General features: G+C 45.0%; 3 protein-coding genes across 3 annotated transcripts in view; all 3 read right to left on the reverse strand.

Moving 5' to 3' along the window:
- Positions 1–21,969, reverse strand: part of COX6B1 (cytochrome c oxidase subunit 6B1) — a 60,927-nt gene that overhangs the window by 29,277 nt on the left and 9,681 nt on the right. The gene's annotated exons all lie outside the window — the stretch shown is intronic.
- The window catches only part of RBM42 (RNA binding motif protein 42), a 35,492-nt gene that overhangs the window by 3,848 nt on the left and 9,675 nt on the right, over positions 1–21,969 (reverse strand). The window lies entirely within an intron of this gene.
- Positions 1,214–21,969, reverse strand: part of HAUS5 (HAUS augmin like complex subunit 5) — a 26,290-nt gene continuing 5,534 nt past the window's right edge. Inside the window, exons 3-18 of the mRNA XM_069079566.1 lie at positions 21,886–21,910; positions 21,500–21,605; positions 21,248–21,407; positions 21,078–21,147; positions 20,899–20,978; positions 20,749–20,806; positions 20,509–20,624; positions 20,369–20,429; positions 20,086–20,219; positions 19,832–19,994; positions 19,675–19,755; positions 19,330–19,475; positions 19,076–19,187; positions 18,875–19,007; positions 2,831–2,963; positions 1,214–2,661 (exon numbers count right to left, since the gene is read on the reverse strand). Coding sequence (XP_068935667.1) covers positions 2,550–2,661; positions 2,831–2,963; positions 18,875–19,007; positions 19,076–19,187; positions 19,330–19,475; positions 19,675–19,755; positions 19,832–19,994; positions 20,086–20,219; positions 20,369–20,429; positions 20,509–20,624; positions 20,749–20,806; positions 20,899–20,978; positions 21,078–21,147; positions 21,248–21,407; positions 21,500–21,605; positions 21,886–21,910 — 1,690 coding nt within the window. The 3' untranslated portion in view covers positions 1,214–2,549. The remainder of the gene's footprint in view (positions 2,662–2,830; positions 2,964–18,874; positions 19,008–19,075; positions 19,188–19,329; positions 19,476–19,674; positions 19,756–19,831; positions 19,995–20,085; positions 20,220–20,368; positions 20,430–20,508; positions 20,625–20,748; positions 20,807–20,898; positions 20,979–21,077; positions 21,148–21,247; positions 21,408–21,499; positions 21,606–21,885; positions 21,911–21,969) is intronic.

Consider the following 21,969-nt stretch of genomic DNA (forward strand, 5'->3'; position numbering starts at 1 on the left):
ACGTGTCCAACAGGAACCAATCAGCTCCTCTCTGTGTGGGCCTGGCAGGCGCGCAACCGCAGTTGCTTCCTCGCCTCCTGAGCCAATGAGAACTCAAGGAACCAGAGGCCACGCCCCCATCCTGTAACTTCGTTCCCTGGGGCCTGCACCGTCCTGGGAGGTTTGTTTTCTATCGGGGAGGGCGGGGGCATTCCGGGCCTGTGGGGGAGGTCCCTCCTCGCAATTGGCGGACACCGGGTCCAATCCCAGGTCCGCCTATAACAGGCCCAGGTATTGCCTGGGCTCGGTCAAATTCTCGTCCCTCCAGCGTTTCCACTAGGAAAATGCAGGTGCCGCGGTCTGGAGCCCTGGGGGCAGCGGAGCCTTGAAGGCAGGTTTTCAGGAGGTGCTGATGGGCTGGGCAAAGGCTGGGAGCTGGTGGGCCCCCGGGAGCGAAAGGGTGGAGGCTCGGGGGGCACTCCCTCTGGGGACGGGACGGGGAGCCAGTTTAAAAGGAAGGGGGTGGTAGCTCGGTGATAGAGGTTTATTTAAGACTGGGGAGATTGTAAGAGTGTAAGCAGATGGGAAGGGGCCCGGTGGTGGTGGGGGGGGAGTACCTCTAATTCGCTGTAAGCTCGCGCGTTGCCGCCTCTAAACCTGGGTGCCTCAGTTCCCGTATCTGTAAAAATAAAGACAACACGCCTGCCTCCCAGGATTGCGGTGACATGTCTGCCCGGTGTTTCTTAGACCTAAAAGCGTTACACAAACACCATTAGCTGCTACTAATCCGAAGAGGGGACGGGACCGAGCCCACCTTCGCCAGCGTCGGAAGACGCTCTTTTCGAGGGGCATGTCCCGCTAGAAGCCGAGAGGAGCCCTTTCTAGGCAGAAATGGGTAAAGGCAGTGGCTGAGGCCAGAGGGGCCTCGGGGCACTCTCCCTGATCCCTGGATGGAGGCAGCCCGGCCCTTTGCCTAGGTGGCCTGGGAGGTCTCTCTGCACACCCAGGAGCCCCCATTACAGCCCATTCCCATTCCGTGGAAAGCCTCGACAGGCTTGGCTGTAGCCCCAGAGGAAACACTGAAGGTCTGTTGGTTGGTAACTGGACAGCCCTGATTCCTGAGTTGGGGGATTGCGGGGTTGAGGCCTCCCCTAGAAGGAGAGATCCTTGGGGATCATCTGGTCCAGTCCCAGCCCTTGGTTTGCTGAGGCCTCAGAAACGGGAAATAATTCACTTAAAGGCACATTCAACTCTTTATTAACATGAACTGAGGAATAATAAACTGGAGCCCAAATTTCACCCTCCTAAGGAACCTTATAGACCCCCTTGTGCTGCCTTAGAACGGCAAGGAAACAAGAGTCTCAGAGCTAGGGTCAAGGTTGAATGGGAGTCAGGAGGCGGTTCTGGTCCCTGATTTTTCAGCCAGGCCTTGGTAATTTAGGTTTCCTGGGGAACAGGGAAAGCAACCCTTCCTGGGCAGTGGTCTGGTCACTTGCGGGGGGGGGGGGGGGGGAAGAGCCCATTAGTTTTCCAGGTTCACCTTGTCCTCAGCTTGGATCGGTGGGGAAGTCTAAGTACCTTGGGAGGGCTAAGCTTTGACAGCCAGCAAATGGCTGGGCTGGAGGAGGCTGCCTCCCAGAGGGCATGGCTCTCCAGTCTGGCTCCTCCACTCCCCAGTAAATACACTGCTACTCCCCTAAGGAAGACCTTGATGAGAAAATGGTGGCTGAGTGCCCCAAGGCCCAGGGAAGCATTTCTCTCTTTCACCTCTACAGGGGTCCAGGATCCCTGAAGCATCTCCCCTGACCCACTTAATGTCCCCTGCACACTGAAGCCAGCCCTCCTGCTCAGTCTTGGAATACTGGGAAAGAAGCCAGGAAGAACAGGCTCCCCGGTGTGGCCCTCCACCAGGAGTAAAGACACCACTGGATCCTGCCTAGGGAAGGGCCCTCCACAGCCCTGGCCAGACCTAGGTAGGGGGAGTGCCTTCCCAGTCTTCTGCCAGCCCCTAGGGTGCTCCTTCCTCATGTGTAACGTGCCATGAGGGAGCCAAGGGCACTCTGAGGGTGCCAGTGTGGACACCAGCTCTTAGATGGTGGGCAGATTTCCTTCCCTGTCCAGGGATGGAGACTTACTAAAGTCAGGCATCAGCCTCTTTCATCCTCCCCTCCCAACCTCATCACTTGGTCCATGGGTCACAGATCTGTTCCCCCCACTCCATTCCTTAGAGGAATATCTCAAGCCTTTGATTTCCTATCCTTAGGGAAATATCCTCCAGGTGGGCAACATTGCCCTGGGGAAACCCTGATTGTCCTTGTTTTAGCTGAGGGAACAGGCCAGGCAAGGTCAAGGGCCAAGGGGACAGGAGCACAAGTTGGTCCAGGGGCACTGAAGGATTGCAGGAGTTGGAGGGTCAGAGGTTAAAGGCACAGAAAAAAGCCCTGATCCCGAAATCTCTAGGCACTTTACTGGGAGGAGTTTGTCATTTTAACAGCGAAAGGATGGAACCAGTTCTATTTGTATCCAATGGCTATGTCTGGCTCTGTGCGTCCACTTCCAAACCTAAGTGTTCAGGCTCTCCGCCCCTGGGCCCGGGCCCAGCGAAGCTTCCATTGCTGGAGGGAGAGGCTGTCCTGGTCCTGGAGCTCTTCAGGGAGTGCATTCTGCCCTGGCTGGTCCCACCTGGGGGCAAGGCAGCATGGACAGGCTAGGTCTCTGGAGGTCCTGGATCCTCCACCCAGCCCAGACCTCGAGCACCCCCTTCTCAGCTTTCCTCCCACCACGTCCTCTCCTCTGCCTGTTCCATTGGCTCCAAGCCCGCATCCCTCAGCCCCAGGGCTGCCTCTCTCACCAGTCCTCCACAGCCTTCAGCAGCTGGGGGATGCGGTCCAGCCCCTGCTCCATCAGCTCCTTGAGGCGATGCAGGATGGGGCCCAGGTGTTCTTGCTGCTTCTTCTCCTCAGACTCCTGGATCTGAAGAAGTTCTGGGGGGGAGGCAAAACGTGATTCAGTGAGCATCCATGAAACGCTTCCACTCCACAGGACGATATGGTTGGCAGTGGGATTTTAACGTACATGATGCAGTCCCTGTCTTCAAGGATTTTTCAGTCTTTTTAAAAGGGAAAAGGTCTTAACATGGAAACAAGTATGCTAATATGGGAGAGTGAAAAGGTTAGAAAATAGAATACGATGCAGTGTTTTAGGCAAATTTGAGGAGGTGGAACTTTCATCTAAGGAAACCACTTCAGATTTTACTAAGGAGATGGGAGCTGAGCCGAAGATGAGGGACAGTCTTCTCTTCAGGCATGGTATAGCCTGAAGAAATAAATGCACAGGCACAAGAAAAGCATGACCATCATCATCAGATTCAACCTCCATGGAGCCCGGAAGTCCAAGAGATCTGGGCCAGAACATTTCAGACACTTAACTGGTTCGAGTTCACCTCCTCCAGGTTAATAAGACTCTTCGTCTCCTGAGGTCTGGGCATTAAAAGTTACATGTGTGTGGAGTATACTACCTGGGCCAAATTCCCCCACAAAACTCCACATTCTCCTTAACCTCTCCCTTTCCTTGACCTCAAACACCCACCCAGAACTGGGTCCCAGGCATTCTTCAAAGAGATGGCCATGTGGCAGAAGGAAAGGGCACAGAGATAGTGGAGGTGACTGGGACTGAGGCCAAGGGTATTTCTGGCTGAGATGCCTGTCTGTAACACAGGCCTACCCAATTCCCAGACACCTACTTCAGCAAAAACCTGAAATCTATACCAGACTGAATAATGACCAAGAAATTGAAAACTGCAGTAAGTGATTTCTTCCACCCCAGAACTGCACCAAAAGCTATCAGTCCACAGGCCAAAGGAAAAGGGCCCACCAGCAAGGCAAGCAAGAGAGAGTCAAGAGAAGGCCCATTCTCTGGAGAACAGCTGGACAAATTGTGGCATGTCAAGACAAGGAGCTATTACTGTGCTGTGAACAGTGATGGAAGAGAAGACTACAGGGAACCCCTGGGTAGCATGAACCAATCAGAACACAGAAGAGTCTGCACAAGGTTTGTCAAAACTATGTCTGTTGAAGGGCCTGACCCTTCAAAACACAACCAGAAAGGGGTCAGGGCCAAAGGCAGCCTGTATGGTCAGCAAGAGTGAAGAGCTCCCCTGAAAAGCCCCAAATAGAAAGGGCCCTGATGAGGGAGCGTATCCCTCAGACCAGGAACTGCAGGGCTCTGAGATCCCTGTCCTGACGTAGCAGAGAGGGCCCTGAAAATACAGAACTCTGGACCTTGGAAGAGCAGAAGGCTTTGAAAGGAGAAGGTTGGGGTGGAACCCAGATAAACCAGGGTTAAAGTAGGGAGTGCCAAACACTCCAGCCTCACGTGCAAAGCTGGGCAGTGAGGATCCTGACCCCTACAGAGCCCCAGTTCAGGAGCTGAAGCTGGAGACATGGGAAAAAAACCAAAAAGAAAACATCAGCTAGTATCACAGATTACTACCAGCCTAGAAATCCAACCAGAAGAAAGAGAAACTCTGTTAACAGTTGCAGGTGGAGGCTCAAAGAAAAACAATGGATTTTTCTACAAGGACTAATTGAATAACTGGAAAGTAGAAAGATGATAAATGAAATAAAAGCTCTTGAAGAAAGAATAAATAATAAACAGGTTAGAAGAGAAACAAGTAAATATTACATCTGAAAACTAGAGGAGTTCAAAGAAAAATTCGTGACTCCATGAAACAGTAAAAAGTATCAGAACACAAAAGAATAAAAAAAAATAGATATCAAATATCACAAACAACTGACTTGAAGAACACATCAAGGAGAGGTAACTTAAGAATCATTGTACTCTCTAAAAACCATGATGTATTTAAAAGAAAAAAAAAAGCCTGGGCACAATATTTCAGGAAATCGTAGGTGAAAACTGCTTGGATCTATGAGAACCAGAGGGTGAAGTGAAAACATAAAGAACCTACCAATTGTTTCCTGAAAGGAATCTCCAAAAGGAATGTTCCATATCAAAGAAAAACTACTGCCAGCATCCAAAAGGAAGCAATCCAAGCAGACCAAGATACCACAACCAGGATCACAAAAGACAGAGAAGTTTTTCTAAAAACAAAGGGAGATCTGGGAACATAATATTTCAAAAGTCAAAAGAGACAGGCTTACAACTAAGGATAATTTACCCAGCAAAGCTGAATATAACCCTACGTGGGAAAAAATGAATCTTTAATGGGACAGAATACTTTGCAGCATTTTTGTGGTAAGGATCAGACCTAAGTAGAAACTCTAGCATACAAACACAAGAGTGCAGAAAACTCGGGGAAGGTAAATGTATTTGAGCACTGAAAAGGAGCCATATGATAGAGTGCTAACATTCTAAAGGGGAAAAGAAACCGATGTTCCTTCAGGACTTAATTTCATCAAAGGGAGTTAGATAAAAGCAGAGAGCCTGGGGATGAACTGGTCCTGCTTTAAAGAGGAGAAAAAGAAGGAAGAATAAAAAGAGGAAGATACCAATGCAGACAGAGGGAGAAAAAAATGGGCGCTGTTGCTTCTCATGATTAGAGTAGATAAAAAGAAGTTTACAAACATGGTGGAAGGGGTGAGGGAGCAGTGGCAGATGAAACTCACTTCTATCAGAGATGCACAAATGCACAGTGTGGTATAGACATACTGCAGACTCAACAGAGGGACAAGTGGAGATTAGGACCGGGGGATGGGATAAGAGGGAGCATGATACAGGGGAAGGAAGTTCTGCAAGCAATACAAACTTTCTGACCCTAAGGGGGAGGAAACAGGAAAAAAAGGAGAGTTGAGAGGAAGCCCATTCTTTGGAGAACAGCTGGATAAACTGCAGCATGTCAGTACAAGGAGCTATTACCGTGCTGTGAACAGTGATGGAAGACAGGACCACAGGGAACCCCTGGGCGGCATGAACCAACCAAACCAGACAACAGTCTGCGCAAGGTTTGTCAAACCTGTGTGTGTTAAAGGGCCTAACCCAGCACCCGAGTGCAGAAAGACACGGATGTTTCCGGAAGTGATCATACGGGGCCGATTCATTGGCTCGACTAGGCTCCTTTTTCACGAGGCTTGTCTGTCTGTCTTAATTGTGTGGGCCTGGGAGAGAAAGGAAGGGTGAACAATACTGATTTTCCCCAAAGAGATTTTTTATAAAGCACACAAAAGAAGGAAGTTCACAGGGAAACACAGACAAGCAGGAGGGTTTGAAAGTATACATACAAAGATACTCTTTTTTGGGGTGTTCCAAAAAATTTTAAAAGGAAAAAAAAAGTTGATTGGGAGGGATTTGGACTTGAATCCCAGAAACTGAATTTTGGAAGGAGAAATGTGGGAGAGCTTGGAGCAGAGGAGAAAAAGGCTCAAGGAAAAAGGACATGAAGACTCCTGGGGGAGGAGAAAGGGATTGATGGCAAGATGAAGGGTCAGAGGGTAAGATATAAATCAAACAAAAAAGGTAAGTGAGAAAAGGAAACAAGACAAAGAATGATAAAAGGATAAAGAGGTGAACAGAGGACTTCAGACAGAGTTTGGACCATCCATAAACAGCCTGAAAGGCCTAGATGACTCCATCACTAAAGAGCCCGGGAAAGGGGGCTGTGGTCGACCATGCACCCGCAGCACTGGGATCTCTGAGAGGGCAGGTTCCCAGGTTCAAACTGCAGGTGGGTCAAGCTCTCTCCTGAAACCAGAGAGTGAACATCAAGGAATTCCTTTGGGGCTGTTCTCTTGATATGAGGAAAACCGCCAGTTTTGGTAATACCAGGAGAGCTGGGAGCAGGGGGATACTTGTAAATAATGTTTTACTGTATTTACAAAAATAAAAACCTGTGCTTAGCTACAGGTAGGTAGCTGTCTAGCTCCTTCTCTAGGATGACCGAGTGCCCCAATGGTCAATTCTGATGGTCTTCTCTGCTGCAGACCTCACTGATCCCATCTTCTTTCATAGTCTAGTAACATGAGTTTATGGTCTCTATGCAGAGGACTTTCCCTTAGATTTCAATCTCACATCACCAGCTGTCTATGGGATGCCTTAAACTATATGTGTCCAAAATAGAATTTCATTTTCTTTCTTTCCTAACCTCATCCCTGTTTCTGTCAAAGGCACCACCTAAAGGTTTTGGTTCATAACCTCAGCCTTACTCTTGACTCCTCCCTCCCTCTCTTCCTGAATCCTGCTCTTTCCATGTCTGTGACATTTCTTGCACTCATCCCTCCTCACGCTCAGTCAGATCATTGACCTCTCACCCCGAGTGTCCCCACCCCACCACGCCTCTCTTCCCAAGTGACTTTCCTTAAGAGAAGACCTATGTCCCTGTCCTACTCAAACATCAGTGGCTCCCTGCTGCCTCCAGGATAAGATAAAAACTCCTTGGTTTGGTTTTTGGCCACAGCATCTCTCACTGCACACATTCTTCTTCCTGTCCTCTGTGGTCCAGCCCTGTTTGTTCCTGACACACGGCACTCATTTCCCACCTCAGTACCTCGTCCCACAGACTCCCTGACTCCCTCTCTTCTTTCAGGACTTAGATCTGGCACCATATTCTACAGGAAGCCTTTCCTGCTTCCCCAGCCTACAGTGGCCTCCCTCCCAAGCTCCCTTGTTTTTTAGAGAGACACACACACACACACACACACACTCTAACATATATACATGTCATCTCCTTGAAAAGGGAATTTCGTCATTCTTTTATTGTGTCCCTGGCGCCTGGCACAGGATCTGGCATGAAGCAGGTGTTTGCCAAATGGGAGCTCACAGAGGGAGGGTCAAAGGAAGATGTGTGCAGTGGAGGGGGTTGGGAACGCCTTGCTAAAGGCTGGTGAAGAAGATATTTGGCTTCAATTTGATAACAAAAGAGAGGTCTATTGTTGTCTCCCTGAGGCATGTTTTAGCAGAGAACCTCTCAAGACTTGTCAAAACATGGACACAAATGATACTGCTAGAAAACTTTGCCAAAAGTTATTCAAGCTTGGGCAAGAAACGGAAGACCCAAAGGCCATAGTGGTGATTGCATCACTGAAATCCAAAGAAGGCAAAGGATGAAAAAGAAAATTATCTGGATCTGGAAAGTGAATGGATGGCTCGGAAGAAGGACTTCTGGATTTCTAAACTACAGCTTTAAAATATGACCAGGGATGGAGGGCATTTTGTAAGAGTGTATTTGCCTAGGAGGACAGAGCCAAGGTGGTACAGGTAATCACATATTTCTGTGGAGCTCTCCCAACCCAACCCTCAAAAAAAAATTAAAAAACCTGTCAAATCAAATTCGGAGGTAACCAAAACCAAATCAGAATGTCTCATTTTTCCAGTTCAAGACAGCAGAGAGGTCAGTGTACAGTGTGGTGGGTGTAGACACATGCAGGATCTGGAGGCAGTAGCATGAGGCGACTAAACACCTGGTCAGAGAGAGATTAGAAGGGATGGGTCCCTGTGCCAGCACTGGGAGTAGAACCAGGTGCCAGCTGGAGGTTCCTTTGCCCATCACCCAGCTCTAGACCGCAGTTCCAGTGTAGAGAGAAGTGGCTACGGTCTGCCACTGAGAGGGAGGAGAGGCCCCACCTTAGTATGAAGCACAGTTCTGACAAGGAGGGCAGTGACCAGAACTTTCCCCACATCACACTACCTCAGAAGAAGCACTGTAAACTTATAAGCTGCCAGATCTAGCCACAGGAACTCAGACAGCCATTACCCCCAGAGGTCAGCAGAGTCCAACTCTAACATAAAGTCCAAAGTCAAGAACCTGACCATAAAACTCTTATAAGGTGACAGGGGAGCTCAAGACACAAACTCAAAAGACAATGACTTGAAAAACATTTACAAGCAAAGCCTCAATGAAAAAACTGCAGATTGGACAGAAACCCAACAAGAATTCCTAGAAAAGTTAAAGAAAGATATAAAAAAGCAAAAAAAAAAAAAGATTTAAAAAATTAAATAAAGTGGTAGAGGAAAAATTAGACAAAAAAAAGAGGTAGAGCCGAGATGACAGAAGCCAGGAAGTTGCCTGAGCTCTCCCCAGTTTCCCTCAGAAATGTTCAATCAAGCCTCTAAAAGGATTCTGGAGTGATAGAACCTACAAAAAGACAAAGTGAAACAATCTTCTGGCTCAAGATAACTTAAAAGGACTTCAGGAAAGGTCTGTTTCATGGGTAAAAGGAGAGCGTAGCCCAGTGCCGACGGTATCTAGGAAAGCCAGGGAGAGGCTCTTAGCTGTAACACAGATCACCCACAAAGGTTCTTCAGTCATGGCTCAGCAGCTAGCTGTGAGGCCTCCAGCCCCAGCACAGAAGACAGGTTACCAGTCCTGGAAACCAGGCAACAACAGGCATGACTAGGCCAGTGAGTGAGTGCAGTGAGCAAGTCTACTAGCACCTACAAGCTACCAGGCCCCTGTGCACAAAGCCAGTGACCAGGCCCCTGGCCCCCAGAACAAGAAACTTGGGACAGTGCCTCCTGTGCTCCAGCAGGAAGTTCAACTTTAAAAGCCACAATATAGGCAAACAAAATGTACAAGAAACAAAAACAAACATTGGTGATAGAAAGTTACTATGGTGATAGGGAAGATCAAAACACAACTTCAGACAAGGACAACATTGTCAAACAGGTATATGAATTGGTCTTAAGCCCCCCCCCCAAAAAAAAAAAAACCTTCTTGGAATAGCTCAAAATGGACTTAAAAAGTAAAATAAGAGAGGTAGAAGAAACATTGGGAAAAGAAATGAGAGGTATGCAAGAGAAAGTCAACAACTTGAACAAGTATGGACAAAAATTGATAAAAACAATTCTGTAAAAAATGCAATTGGCCAAATGAAAAAAAAAATCCACTGAAGAAGAAAACTTTTAAAAAAGAATTGGCCAAATGGAAAAGGCACAAAAGCTAACTGAAGAAAATAAGTGCTTTTGCTTTGTCTGAGATCAGGATTGCTACTTCTGCTTTTTTTATTTCAGCTGAAGCATAACATACTCTGCTCCAGCCTTTTACCTTTACTCTGTGTGTATCCCTCTGCTTCAAATGTGTTTCTTGTAAACAGCATATTGTAGGATAATAGTTTTTAATCTATTCTGCTATCCACTTCCATCTTATGGGAGAGTTCATCCCATTCACATTCACAGTTATGATTACTGTCTTTCTCTCCATCCTATTTTCTCCCCTGTTTATACTTTTCTCTTTTTTTTTTCCCCTTGCTCTCTTCACCAGTGCTTTGCTTTTGACCACTGCCTTCCTCACTTTGCCCTCCTTTCCCCTACCATTTCTGCCTTCTTGTAACTCCCTTAAGTTCTCCTCTAAGAATTTGGATGCCATAGTACTTGGTGATATATATTTAGTATTGATATTACTTCATTGTCTATGATGCCTTTTAGCAAGATGTAGTTTCCTTTCTTATCTCTTTTAATTAGGTCAATTTTTGCTTTTGCAAAAATGTAGGGGTGGCAATCCTGATTTCAGACAAAACAAAAGCAAAAATAGATCTAATCAAAAGAGAGAAGGAAAATAAATTAAGTGAGTTGCAGGAAGAAGTAGTTAGTAAAACTATACTAGTGGGGGACCTCAACCTCCCCCTCTCAGAACCAGATAAATCTAACCATAAAATAAACAAATAAGTGAAGGGGATGAATAGAATTTTAGAAAAGTTAGATATGACAGACCTATGGAGAAAACTGAATGGAGATAGAGAGGAATATACCTTTTTTTCAGTGGTATATGGCACCTACACAAAAAATGACCATGTAGGGGTGGCCAGGTGGCACAGTGAGTAAGAGCGCCAGCCCCAGAGTCGGGAGACCTGGGATTGAATCTGGGCTCAGATACTTGGCACCACACCCAGAAATAACTGGCCGTGTAACCTTGAGCAAGTTACTTAACCCCAATTGCTTTAAAAAAAAACTGACCATGTATCCAAGCATAAAAACCTCACAATCCAGTGCAGAAAGGCAGAAATATTAAATGCATTCTCTTCAGATCATGATGCAATAAAAATTATGTGTAATAAAGGGCCATAGAAACACGGACTAAACATTAATTGGAAACTAAGTAATCTAATCCTAAGGAATGAGTGGGTCAAATGACAAATCATAGAAACAACCAATAATTTCATCAGAGAATGACAATAATGAGACAACAAACCAAAACTTATGGGATACAACCAAAGCAGTTCTTAGGGGAAATTTTATATCTCTAAATGCTTACATGAATAAAATAGAGAAAGAGATCAACGAATTGGGTATGCAACTAAGAGCCAGAAGAGGAACAAATTAAAAATGTCCAGTTAAATACCAAATGAGAAATTCTGAAAATCAAGAAGAGATGAATAAAACTGAAATTAAGAGAACTATTGAACTAAATTGAAATAAAACTAAGAGCTGGTTTCGTGAAAAGAAAAAAAAAAACAGATAAACCTTTGAGTTAATTTGACTAAAAAAAAAAAAAAGAAAACCAAATTACCAGCATCAAAAATGGAAAGGGGGACAGCCAGGTAGCACAGCGAGTAAGAGCACTGGCTCCAGTGTCGGGATGACCTGAGGATCAAATCCGGGCTCAGACACTTAGCACCCACCCAGAAACACCTGGCCATGTAACCCCGAGCAAGTTACTTAACCCCAATTGCTTAGGGGCGGCCAGGTGGCTCATTGAGTAAGAGCACCGGCCCCAGTGTCAGGATGACCTGGGGATCAAATCTGGGCTATATACTTAGCACTACACCCAGAAATAACTGGCCGTGTAACCTTGAGCAAGTTACTTAACCCCGATTGCTTAAAAAAAAAAAAATGGAAAGGAAAGAAGAGGAAATTAAAACAATAATTAGAAGCTATTTTGTCTAACTGTATTGTAAGCCAATAAATCTGACAATCTAAGTGAAATGGATGAATATTTACAAAAATATAAATTGCCCAGATTAATAGAAGAGGAAATAAAATACTTAACCCCATTTCAGGAAAAGAAATTGAACAAACCATCAATGAACTCCCTAAGAAAAATCTCCAGGGTCAGATTAATTTACAAGTGAATTCTACCAAATATTTAAAGAACAATTAATTCCAATATTATATAAAAAATTTGGAAAAATAGGGGAAGAAATTCTATCAAATTCTTTTTACAATACACATATGGTGCTGATACCTAAACCAGTGTAGCACCAAGCACCCTAGCATATCCAGGATGGCTGCTAGCACAGGTTCTTTGATCTGCTTTTCTAAAGGAAAGCAACTCAAAAAGGGTTAACAATCTTACTTTAATCAATCAAACATATTATTTACCTAGTTCAGGGGAAAAAGTCAGCACCTGAACTTCAGAGAATACAAACAGAAGTTACAAGCAGACAAAAGGAGAGAAAATAACACAATTCAGCAGACAGGGCTTCTAGCTGTCTGACCATTACATCCATACCTAGATCGTCACCAGAGAGAGAAGCACCAACATCTGGGTTTTCAAAGCCGGGGGGCTCAACGGCTGCCCAGAGTCTCATCTGGCCAAATCACACAACTCTTCCCAAAGTGAGCCCCAAAGCAAAACTTCACCTCAGAGGTATATATAGCCTTCTCCTGGGTCAGAGAACATCACAACCCTCATGACCCACTTGACTACAAAGTAACAAAAGTTGTGCCTTCCTGAAAAACAAGCCTCCCTCAAAGCCAGCTTCTCCTGTGGGCTCTGCACCACCCTTCAGCAGACTCTTCCCACCACAGGCATCACATGACCACATTCAGCCCATTAGGGGGCAGAGTTTATTTTCAAATCAGGAAAGGTCCTCAAGTTCAACTTAGGCTTATTACAGGAAGAGTTTAAACATAGAAAGTAAATTATAGACCATTTCCCTAATGAATACTGATGAACTTTAAAAGAAATTACAGCAATTTATCATGAGGATAATATGCTATGATCAGTGTATATATGACCAGGGATTTATACCAGGGTTGGTTCAATATTAGGAAAACTATCAGCATAATTGACTATATCAACAACAAAAGTAACAGAAATCATATGATTATCTTAATAGCTGTGGAAAAAGCTTGTGACAAAATATAGTACCCATTCCTATAAAAATACCAGAGAGCATAGGAATAAATGGAATTTTCCTTAAAATGCTAAGTAGCATATATCTAAAACCATCAGCAAGTATTATATGCAATGGGGATAAGCTATAAGCTTTCCTAATAAATTAGTTCAGGGGTGAAACAAGGATGTCCATTATCACCATTGTTATTCAATATTGTACAAGAAATGTTAGCTTTGGCCATAAAAGAAGAAAAAGAAATCGAAGGAATTAGAATAGGCAATGAAGAAACAAAGCTATCACTCCTTGCAGATGATATGATGATATACTTAGAGAATCACAGAGAACCAACTAAAAAGCTATGTGAAATAATGAACAACTTTAGCAAAGTTTCAGGTTATAAAACAAACCCTCATAAATCATTGGCATTTCTACATATTATTAGCAAAGCCCAGCAACAAGAGAAAGAAAAATTCCATTTAAAATCACTGTAGACAATATAAAATATTTCAGAGTCTACCTGACAAGACAAACCCAGGAAGTACATGAACACAAAGTTACAAAACACTTTTCACACAAATAAAGTCAGATCTAAATAATTAGAAAAATATCAGTTGCTCATGGGTAGGCTGAGGAAATATAATAAAAACAACAATTCTACCTAAATTAATTTACTTATTCAAGTGCCATACCAATAAAACTACCAAAATTTATTTTATAGGGCTAGAAAAAATAATAACAAAATTCATCTGGAAGAACAAAAGGTCAAGAAATATCAAAGGATTTAGTGAAAAAAAATTGCAAAGGAAGGTGGCCTAGCCATAATAGATCTAAAACTATATTATAAAGCATCAATCATCAAAACTACTTGGTACTGGCTAAGAAATAGAGTGATGGCTCAGTGGAATAGGTTAGGTACACAAGATACAGTAGTCAATGACTATAGTAATCTACTGCTTGATAAACCCAAAGACTCCAGCTTCTGGGATAAGAACCCACTCTCTGACAAAAATTTCTGGGAAAACTGTATGGCAGAAACTAGGCATCAACCAACATCTTACAATGTATATCAAGATAAGGTCAAAATGGGTACATGATTTAGACATAAAGGGTGATACCATAAGCAGATTAGGAGAGCAAGGAATAATTGTTTACCTGTCAGAGAAGGGAAGAATTTGTGACCATACAAGAGATAGAGAACATTATGAAATACAAAATAGATGATTAAGATTACATTAAGTTTTAAAGTTTTTGCACAAAGCCAATGTAACCAAGATTAGAAGGAAAGCTGAAAGTTGGGAAATAATTTTTACTGCCAGTGTTTCTGATAAAGGCCTCATGTCATATGAAAAAAATGCTCTAAATCAGTATTGATTAGAGAAATTAAAATAAAAACAACTCAGAGGTACCACCTCATACCTATCTGATTGGTTAATATGACAAAAAAGGAAAATGATAAACGTCGAGGAAGATTTGGGAAAATTGGAATATTAACGTATTGTTGGTGGAATTGTGAATTGATCCAACCATTCTGGAGAGCAAGCAATTTGGAACTATGCCAAAGAACTATAAACTGTGCATACCCTTTGATCCAGGAATACCACTAACAGGTCTGTATACCAAAGAGATTAAAAAAATTGGAAAAGGACCCATATGTATTTTTATGGTGGTAAAGAACTGGAAGCTGAGGGAATGCCCATGAATTGGGGAACAGCTGAACAAGTGGTGGCATATGAATGTGATGGAATATATCATGCTATAAGAAATGATGAGCAGGCAGGCTTCAGAAAAACTTGGACTTTACATGAACTGGTGCTGAATGACGTGAGCAGAACCAGGAGAACATCTCACACAGTAACAGCCACAAAGTGCAGTGATCAACTTTGATAGACTTAACTTTTCTCAGTAATACCATGATCTAAGATAATTTCAAAAGATTCATGATGCAAAATGCTATACACATGCAGAGAAAGAATTATGGAGTCTGAATTAAGATCTAAGTACACTCTTTTCTCTCTTTTTTCTTTGTTTCTCATGGTTTCCCCCTTTTGTTCTGATTCTTCTTTCACAACATGACTAATGTGAAAATGTTTAATATGATTATACATGTATGGCCTTTAGCCAATTGCTTGCTGTGTTGCAGAGGTGGGAGAAAAAAAATTTGGAACTCCAAATCTTATAAAAGTGAATGCTGAAAACTATTTTTACATGTAATTGGGAAAAATAAAAAAAACTATTAAGTAAAAAGAAAGGGGGGGAGGTAAATATACCACTAATAAAGATGAAATAAAAGCAATTATGGGGAAAAAAAGCAACGAGAGCAATGCAAGTAAATTAAGAAAAGAAGAATTATGAAAAGAGAAATGAGTTTGGTAAAAGAGGTACAAAACCTCACTGAAAATAACTCCTTAAAAATCAGAATTGGTCAAGTGGAAGCTAATGACTCCATGAAATATCAAGGAAGAATAAAACAAAGTCAAAAGACTGAAAAATAGAAGAAAATATGAAATATTTCACTGGAAAAACAAATGACATGGAAAGAAGATTGAAAGCCATGATCCAAAAAAAGAGTCTAAAGTTGTATTTCAAGATAATATAAAGGAAAAATACCCAGATATCATAGAAGCAGAGGGCAAAGTAGAAATTGAAAGAATCCACCTATCACCTGAAATCCCCAAATGGAGCTATTTTGTCCAATAAAACTGACAACCTAAGTGAAAAAGATGAACATTTACAAAAATATAAATTGACTAGATTAATAGAAGAGGAAATAGAATACTTAAATTATGCTATCTTAGAAAAAAGAAATTGAACAAGCCATAAATTAGCTCCCTACGGAAAAAAATTCCTACAGCCAGGTGGATTTACAAGCCAATACTACCAAACATCTAAATAACAGTTAATTCCAATACTATGCAAACTATTTGAAAAAAAAAATAGTTAAAGGAGTCCTATTAAATTCCTTCTATGACACAGATAAGATCTTGATACCTAAACCTGGGAGAGCAAAAACAGAAAATGAAAAGTACGGACCAATTTTCCTAACAAATACTGATGCAAAAATTTTAAATAAAATACTAGCAAAGAGATTGCAACAATATATCACAAAGATAATATACTATGACCAGATGGGATTTATACTAGGAATAGAGGACTAGCTCAATATTAGGAAAACTATCAGCACAACCGAACATATTCATAACAAAAACAAACAAAAAAACTCCATATGATTATCAGTAGATGCAGAAAATTTTTTTTTAACAAAACACAACACCCACTCCTATGAAAAACACCAGAAAGCATAGGAATAAATGGAGCTTTTAAAAAAATGTTAGGTAGTATCTATCTAAAACCAAGAGCAAACGTTATCTGAAATGGGGATAAACTAGAAGCCTTTCCAGTAAGATCAAGGGTGCAGAGAAAAAACTACGGAGTCGGAATGCAGATTGAAGCATTTCAATCCCTTTTTTTCCCTTTCTCATGGTTATTCTTTTTGGTTCTGATGTTTCTTTACAACATGACTAATGTGGAGATATATTTGATATGACTGTATAGCCTCTATGAGATTACATGCCGTCTTGGGAAGGGAGAGGAGAGGGAAGGGGAAAAATTTAGAACTCAAAATCTTATAAAAGTGAATGCTAAAAACTAAAAATAAGTAAATAGACAAACCAGAAGGCCTGGTATAAAGAACCCTAGAGAATGAACTGATAAGGGGTGGAAACATTTAACAACTTTAGCGAAGGTGCAGGATACAAAATAAACCCACATAAATCACCAATATTATATGTTACCATAAAATTCATCAGGAAGAAATAGGAAGAGAAATTCCATGTAAAATAACTGCAGACAGTATAAAATACCTGGGAGTCAACCTGCCAAGACACACACAGAACTATATGAACACAATTACAAAACATTTCACATAAAGACATCTAAACAAATGGAGAAATATTAATCGGTCATTCTGAACCAATGTAATAAAAATGATAATACTACCTAAATTAATTGACTTACTCAGTGCCACACCAGTCAAACTATCCAAGAGTTATTTTAAAGAGCTAGAAAAAATCAAAACAAAATTCATCTGGAGGAACTACAGGGCAAATGTCAAGGGAATCAAGGGGAAAAAAAGTGAAGCAACGAAGCCTAGCAGTGCCACACGTCAAAATGTATTGCAAAGCAGTAATCGCCAAAACAGTCTGGTGCTGGCTAAGAAATAGAGCTAAGAGACAGATCGACGAAAGAAATCAGGCCTTTACATAATACACAGAAGTAAATGACCAGAGTAATCTAGTGTTTGAGAAGCCGAAAGATCTAGGCGACTGGGGCAAGAACTCATGATCCTACAACAGGAAATCTGATTAACTATGCCTATTTTCAAGAAATTAAATTGTCAATATTTTATTTAATTAGCATAAATTTTAGCCGTGACAATTTCATATGGAATAAAAGCTTGCATTAGCTGTTGGGGACTATTTTCCATATTAATGAGATTAATTTAATTAATGAAATTTCCTATGTGTCTCCTCTATCTTCCTACGAAATCTCATTTATGCTAATTAAATACAATGTTGTTGAAAATTTCATTCATTTCTTGAAAATAGGCATAATTAATGAGATTTCCTATGTGTCCAGACTTTAGGAACACACCATATATCAAGAAAAGCTCAAAATGAGTACCTAAGTTAGACATAAACAGCAATATCACAAGCAGATTAGGGAAACATGGAAAATTTTACCTGTCAGATCTATGGATAAGGGAAGAGTTTATGACCAAACAAGAGATGAGAGGGTCATGGCAGGTAAGGTGGCTCATTATGACTATATTAAATTAGAAAAAGTTTATACAAGTAAAACCAATGCAGCCAAAATTAGAAGAAAAGCAGGAAACTGGGAAACAACATTATAATAAGTTTCTCTGATAAAACCCTCATTTCTCAAATATATAGAGAATGGATCCAAATTTATAAAACTAAGAATCATTCCCCAATCAACTGAACTGCTCAGTTCCCTGGGAATGAAGCTCCAGAAAGGGAGCCAGGAGTACCAGTCATGGACTTCAACATCTAGACACATCATGCAAAGTCTAGGCAGTGAGCAAGATGTCCCAGACTGTCACACAAGTCCTTCTGATGCCTGACATCATCTCCCAAGGCTTGTCTCAAGCCACATAATCTGGGCCCAGTCTCTGGTCATCCTACTACCAGTGACAAGTTAGCAGAGGCCAGATCTTGGAAGACTTTGAATGCCAGGCTAAAGAATTCCTACTGCACCCTGCCTCTTTGTTCTCCCACATCACCAGCATCCCATCTACTGCCCAGGGCTCATTCTACCTCCACACTCTCTTAGTGTGTCCCCCTCCCTGCCCCCTGCATTTTATATAGGAAGCAGCACCCAGTTGGTGCAGCCAGCCCATCCCTCCAGGCCTCCCTGGGCTTTCTCCCACCTCCGTTCCCTATTGCTAGGCCAGACTCCTCCCTGACCCCTCCCAGCACTGCCTTGAAGGTTGAATGCCAGTGCTGTCTCCAGGAGGCTTCCTCTGCTACCTCTGCACCTGCTCTGCCCGTTTCTCATCCCTTCACCTGGCCTCTCCTCTGCCTACACTGAGAGCAGGATCTATGCCCTATCTTGCCTTTGTGCCTTATGCATGAGGGGGCTCATGAATTTTTGCTGTGTGGGCTGAATTCCTGTGCACAACAGGCAGCTGCTAATGGCCCTGAGCAGGAGAAGGGTCTGGTCAGATCTGGGCCCTTGGACAAGTGGAGGGTGGACTGCAGGGGGAGAGCCTTGGGGTGGGCGGAATTCTGACCAGGATGGTATGCTTCCTGTGGCCGGTGCCTGCGGATGCTCAGTGACCGGCAGTTATCCTTAGTGCCTGTGCCTCTCACCCTGGGTGGAAGGTCCTGGGGGCAGATCCTGCTGTAGGCGCATCAGCACGCCATGCCTGTGATTCAGTTGGTCCTGGAGAAACACCCAATCCTGGCGCAGGGAGACTGCGTGGTGCAAGAGGAATTCTGGGGCCTGGGGAGGAGAGGCTCAGTAAGGCTGGGGCATGGACAGTCAGGGGATAGGGGCGAGGCTGGACTCACCTTGCCTGTGGTGAGCCCCAGGTCCTGGCTCAGGTGGATGAGGTTCTGGGATCCAGGACAAGTTGGATGCAGAGAGTAGACAGATGGAAGGACGGCTGGAAGGGGCTGCAGCCTGGAGGGGGGAGGTATCAGGATGTTTATGGAAGTCAGGACCACAGGGCCACATCTGGCTCAGGGGAGTGGGGGAGGGGGCATCGCTGAGCCCAGGAATCAGCAGTTGGGAGGAAAGGAGGAAATCTGAGATGTGTTCTCACCCCCCTGGGTGCCGCCGCAGCAGGGGATTGAGTTCCAGGTCCAGCAGCCATTGTGCTTCTTCTTCTAGTCTGCCCAGCAGATTCTGGGCCTGCAGCCCCACAGCTCCTGCAGCTGGAACCACTTTCCTTTGGGCCAAAGCCTGTATCTAGAGGGGAGAAGATGAAGCATCAGAAAGGCAGACTCCCAGCCCCACCTACCCTGGACTCGTCAAGCCCAAGAACTGTGATCCCAGTCCCTTATCCCCTGCCTCCTTAGGACCTCCAAGGCCCAAAGGATCCCCTAGCCAGACCTTCCTTTCTCACTTCCCTGGGACCCAAGCTCTGGGCCCGCATGCAGCCTCTCACCTCTCCCGGGCTCTTCTGAAGGTGACTCTTGCTGACAGAATTCCCCTTGATCAGTACCCGGATCCGCTCCTGGGTCTCCTCCTGGGGACACACCCAGGCTTAAGACAGAGTGGGGGGGGGGCCCTTGCTACTCCCCAGCTAGGTGATGTCTACTCACCACTCGCTGCCGCCAGCTCACGATGCGCTGACGTTTGGCCTGGAGCTCCCAGAGCTCCTGCTGCCTCCGCTCGGCCTCCTCCTTCAGGCTCTGGCTCTGAGCTCTCAGAGAGTTACGGGTGGCCTGGAGTGCAGTCACCTGCAGCTCCAGAGACAAGGCTTGGCTAAAGGAGTGAGGGAGGGAAGAAGCACATAAGGTTAGTGACACAGAGACTTGGGGACAAGACACAGACACCACACATGAAATCATCTCACCAAGCTTCCTGGGACCCTGCCACTCTTTGTGTTATTTCCTTCATCAGGCCTTGGAGTCTCTCAGCTAGGGCTTGACCTTGCTGTAGGAGAGGGCCCCTCTTTGAAGTCAGCACCCCTACAGACCGCCAACCCTCCTGTGGGTGGTAAGAGAGAAGAAAATCCTGCAGTTAGGGAAGTCGCAGGGATTCCCAGAGCTTGATAGCCCAAGAACACCCCTTGGAAGTAGAGGGAAACAAAGTTGCCACCTCACCTAACCTCCCTCCTTGCTGGGGAACCCCGTTACCTGGACAAGGTGGGTCAGGGAAGGCAGGGCTGGGGACTCTGACACATCAGTCGGCTCTAGCCTATTCAAGGACAAGGAAGAATCAGATGCCTGGAAGGAAACCTTGACCCTCGTCCTCTCCCACCACAGGTGGCTCCTACCTACGAGTCTCCCCATCCCACTGATCAGTTAACATCTGCAGCTCGGCCGTCTGCCTGGAAGCCAGGTGCTCCAGTGCCCCCAGGATGTGTGAGGGAGGGTGGGAAATCATCAAGACCTGGTGAGGGGAGGGAGTGATCAGGGGGCAGAGCAGTGGTGGGGGAAGCAACACTGGACCCACCCTGGGGCAGGAACATCCTCCAGTCTTGGCTCCCCAGGCCCCTTCCAAGTGTCCTACTCACCTCCATTTCACTGAACCACTGCCTGTGGGTGGTGGCAAACAAGTCGTCCTGGGTGGTCCTGAGGAAAGATGGTGTTTAGAGGAAGGGAGAAGAGGCCACATACAGGCCATCTCTAGGGCTTGGGAGGGGGTAAGGCAGGGGGTAACTCACAAAGTCCTTGGATCAGAATGAGGGGTCAGCAGAGCCTGGAGGAACTGGGTCCGAAGGGTACAGACCCTCATGACCTCTTGCTAGAAAGAGAACAGGAGTGAGGGAAGCTGCTGCCTGGGAGCACAGACCACTGCCACTTGGGGGGTGCCCCCCCTGCCCCCTACTCTAAGGACACTTACCAGGACATCTGGCTCCAGGCTCAAGAGCCTGGGTGTGGGAGGCCCAAAGGCTACATCTGCTTTTGCTTTCCTAGGGGAGAAAGGTTTGCGTAGCTTTGTTTTTGTTTTGTGGGAGTGAGAAGATTTGGGGCTTCAGACCCTTGGGTTGGGGGCGAGGGGACAGGGCCCACCTTGCCATGTCCTGCAGATGGCTGAGCTGGCCTTGGAGCCGCTGGGTCTGGTCCCTGAGGCCTCGCTGCTGCCGTCGGGCAGCTGCTGCTCGTGCCCGGAGGAGCAAAGCCTTGCCCTGGGCATCCCGGATCTGCTTCAGGGTGAGCTCCTGGGCCATGTCTGGTGGAGGGGCAGGGCCTCAAGGCAGTTAATGATGCCTAAGGACCCTGTCCCATTCCCAGGTCTTCCTGAGTCCCCATATGGTCACTCACCCTGGGCTACAGCCTCTCGCTCAGCCAGCTCAAGGCTCAGGTCCATTTCTCCGATCTCTGACCGTACCCTCATCAAAGCTGCCTCCAGCTCTCGCCTCCGGTCAGCCTACAAGCCACTGTGATGAGGAGCTGCCCTCCCCTGCCCCTGCTGAGCCTCCTATTCTGGCCCTAGTTTCTGTCCTGGGTCAGAGGGCTACTCTTAGAGAAGCACTGCCACTTTGTGGCAGGGATGATTTTGCTGTCTTGTGACTAGTGCTTGGCACATAGTAGATCTAACTTAATCACTGCCTGCACAAGAGGGCACAGGACTTTCATTTCCCCTCTCCTTACCCTCCCTCCGCTGCCAGGTGGCACCCAGCCCAGGCCTTGGCACCCTGTCCTCTCACCTCTGGGCTTTCCTGGTGGCTGTACCTGCAAGGAATTGCGAGGGGTTAAGGAGCTGAAAAGGGATGTGCTGGAGGACAAGGGGG

This window comes from Petaurus breviceps, unplaced genomic scaffold, assembly GCF_028583685.1.
Source record: "Petaurus breviceps papuanus isolate PSGF00001 unplaced genomic scaffold, PetGlider_PUasm1.0 91041, whole genome shotgun sequence".
Taxonomy (NCBI): Eukaryota; Metazoa; Chordata; class Mammalia; order Diprotodontia; family Petauridae; genus Petaurus; species Petaurus breviceps.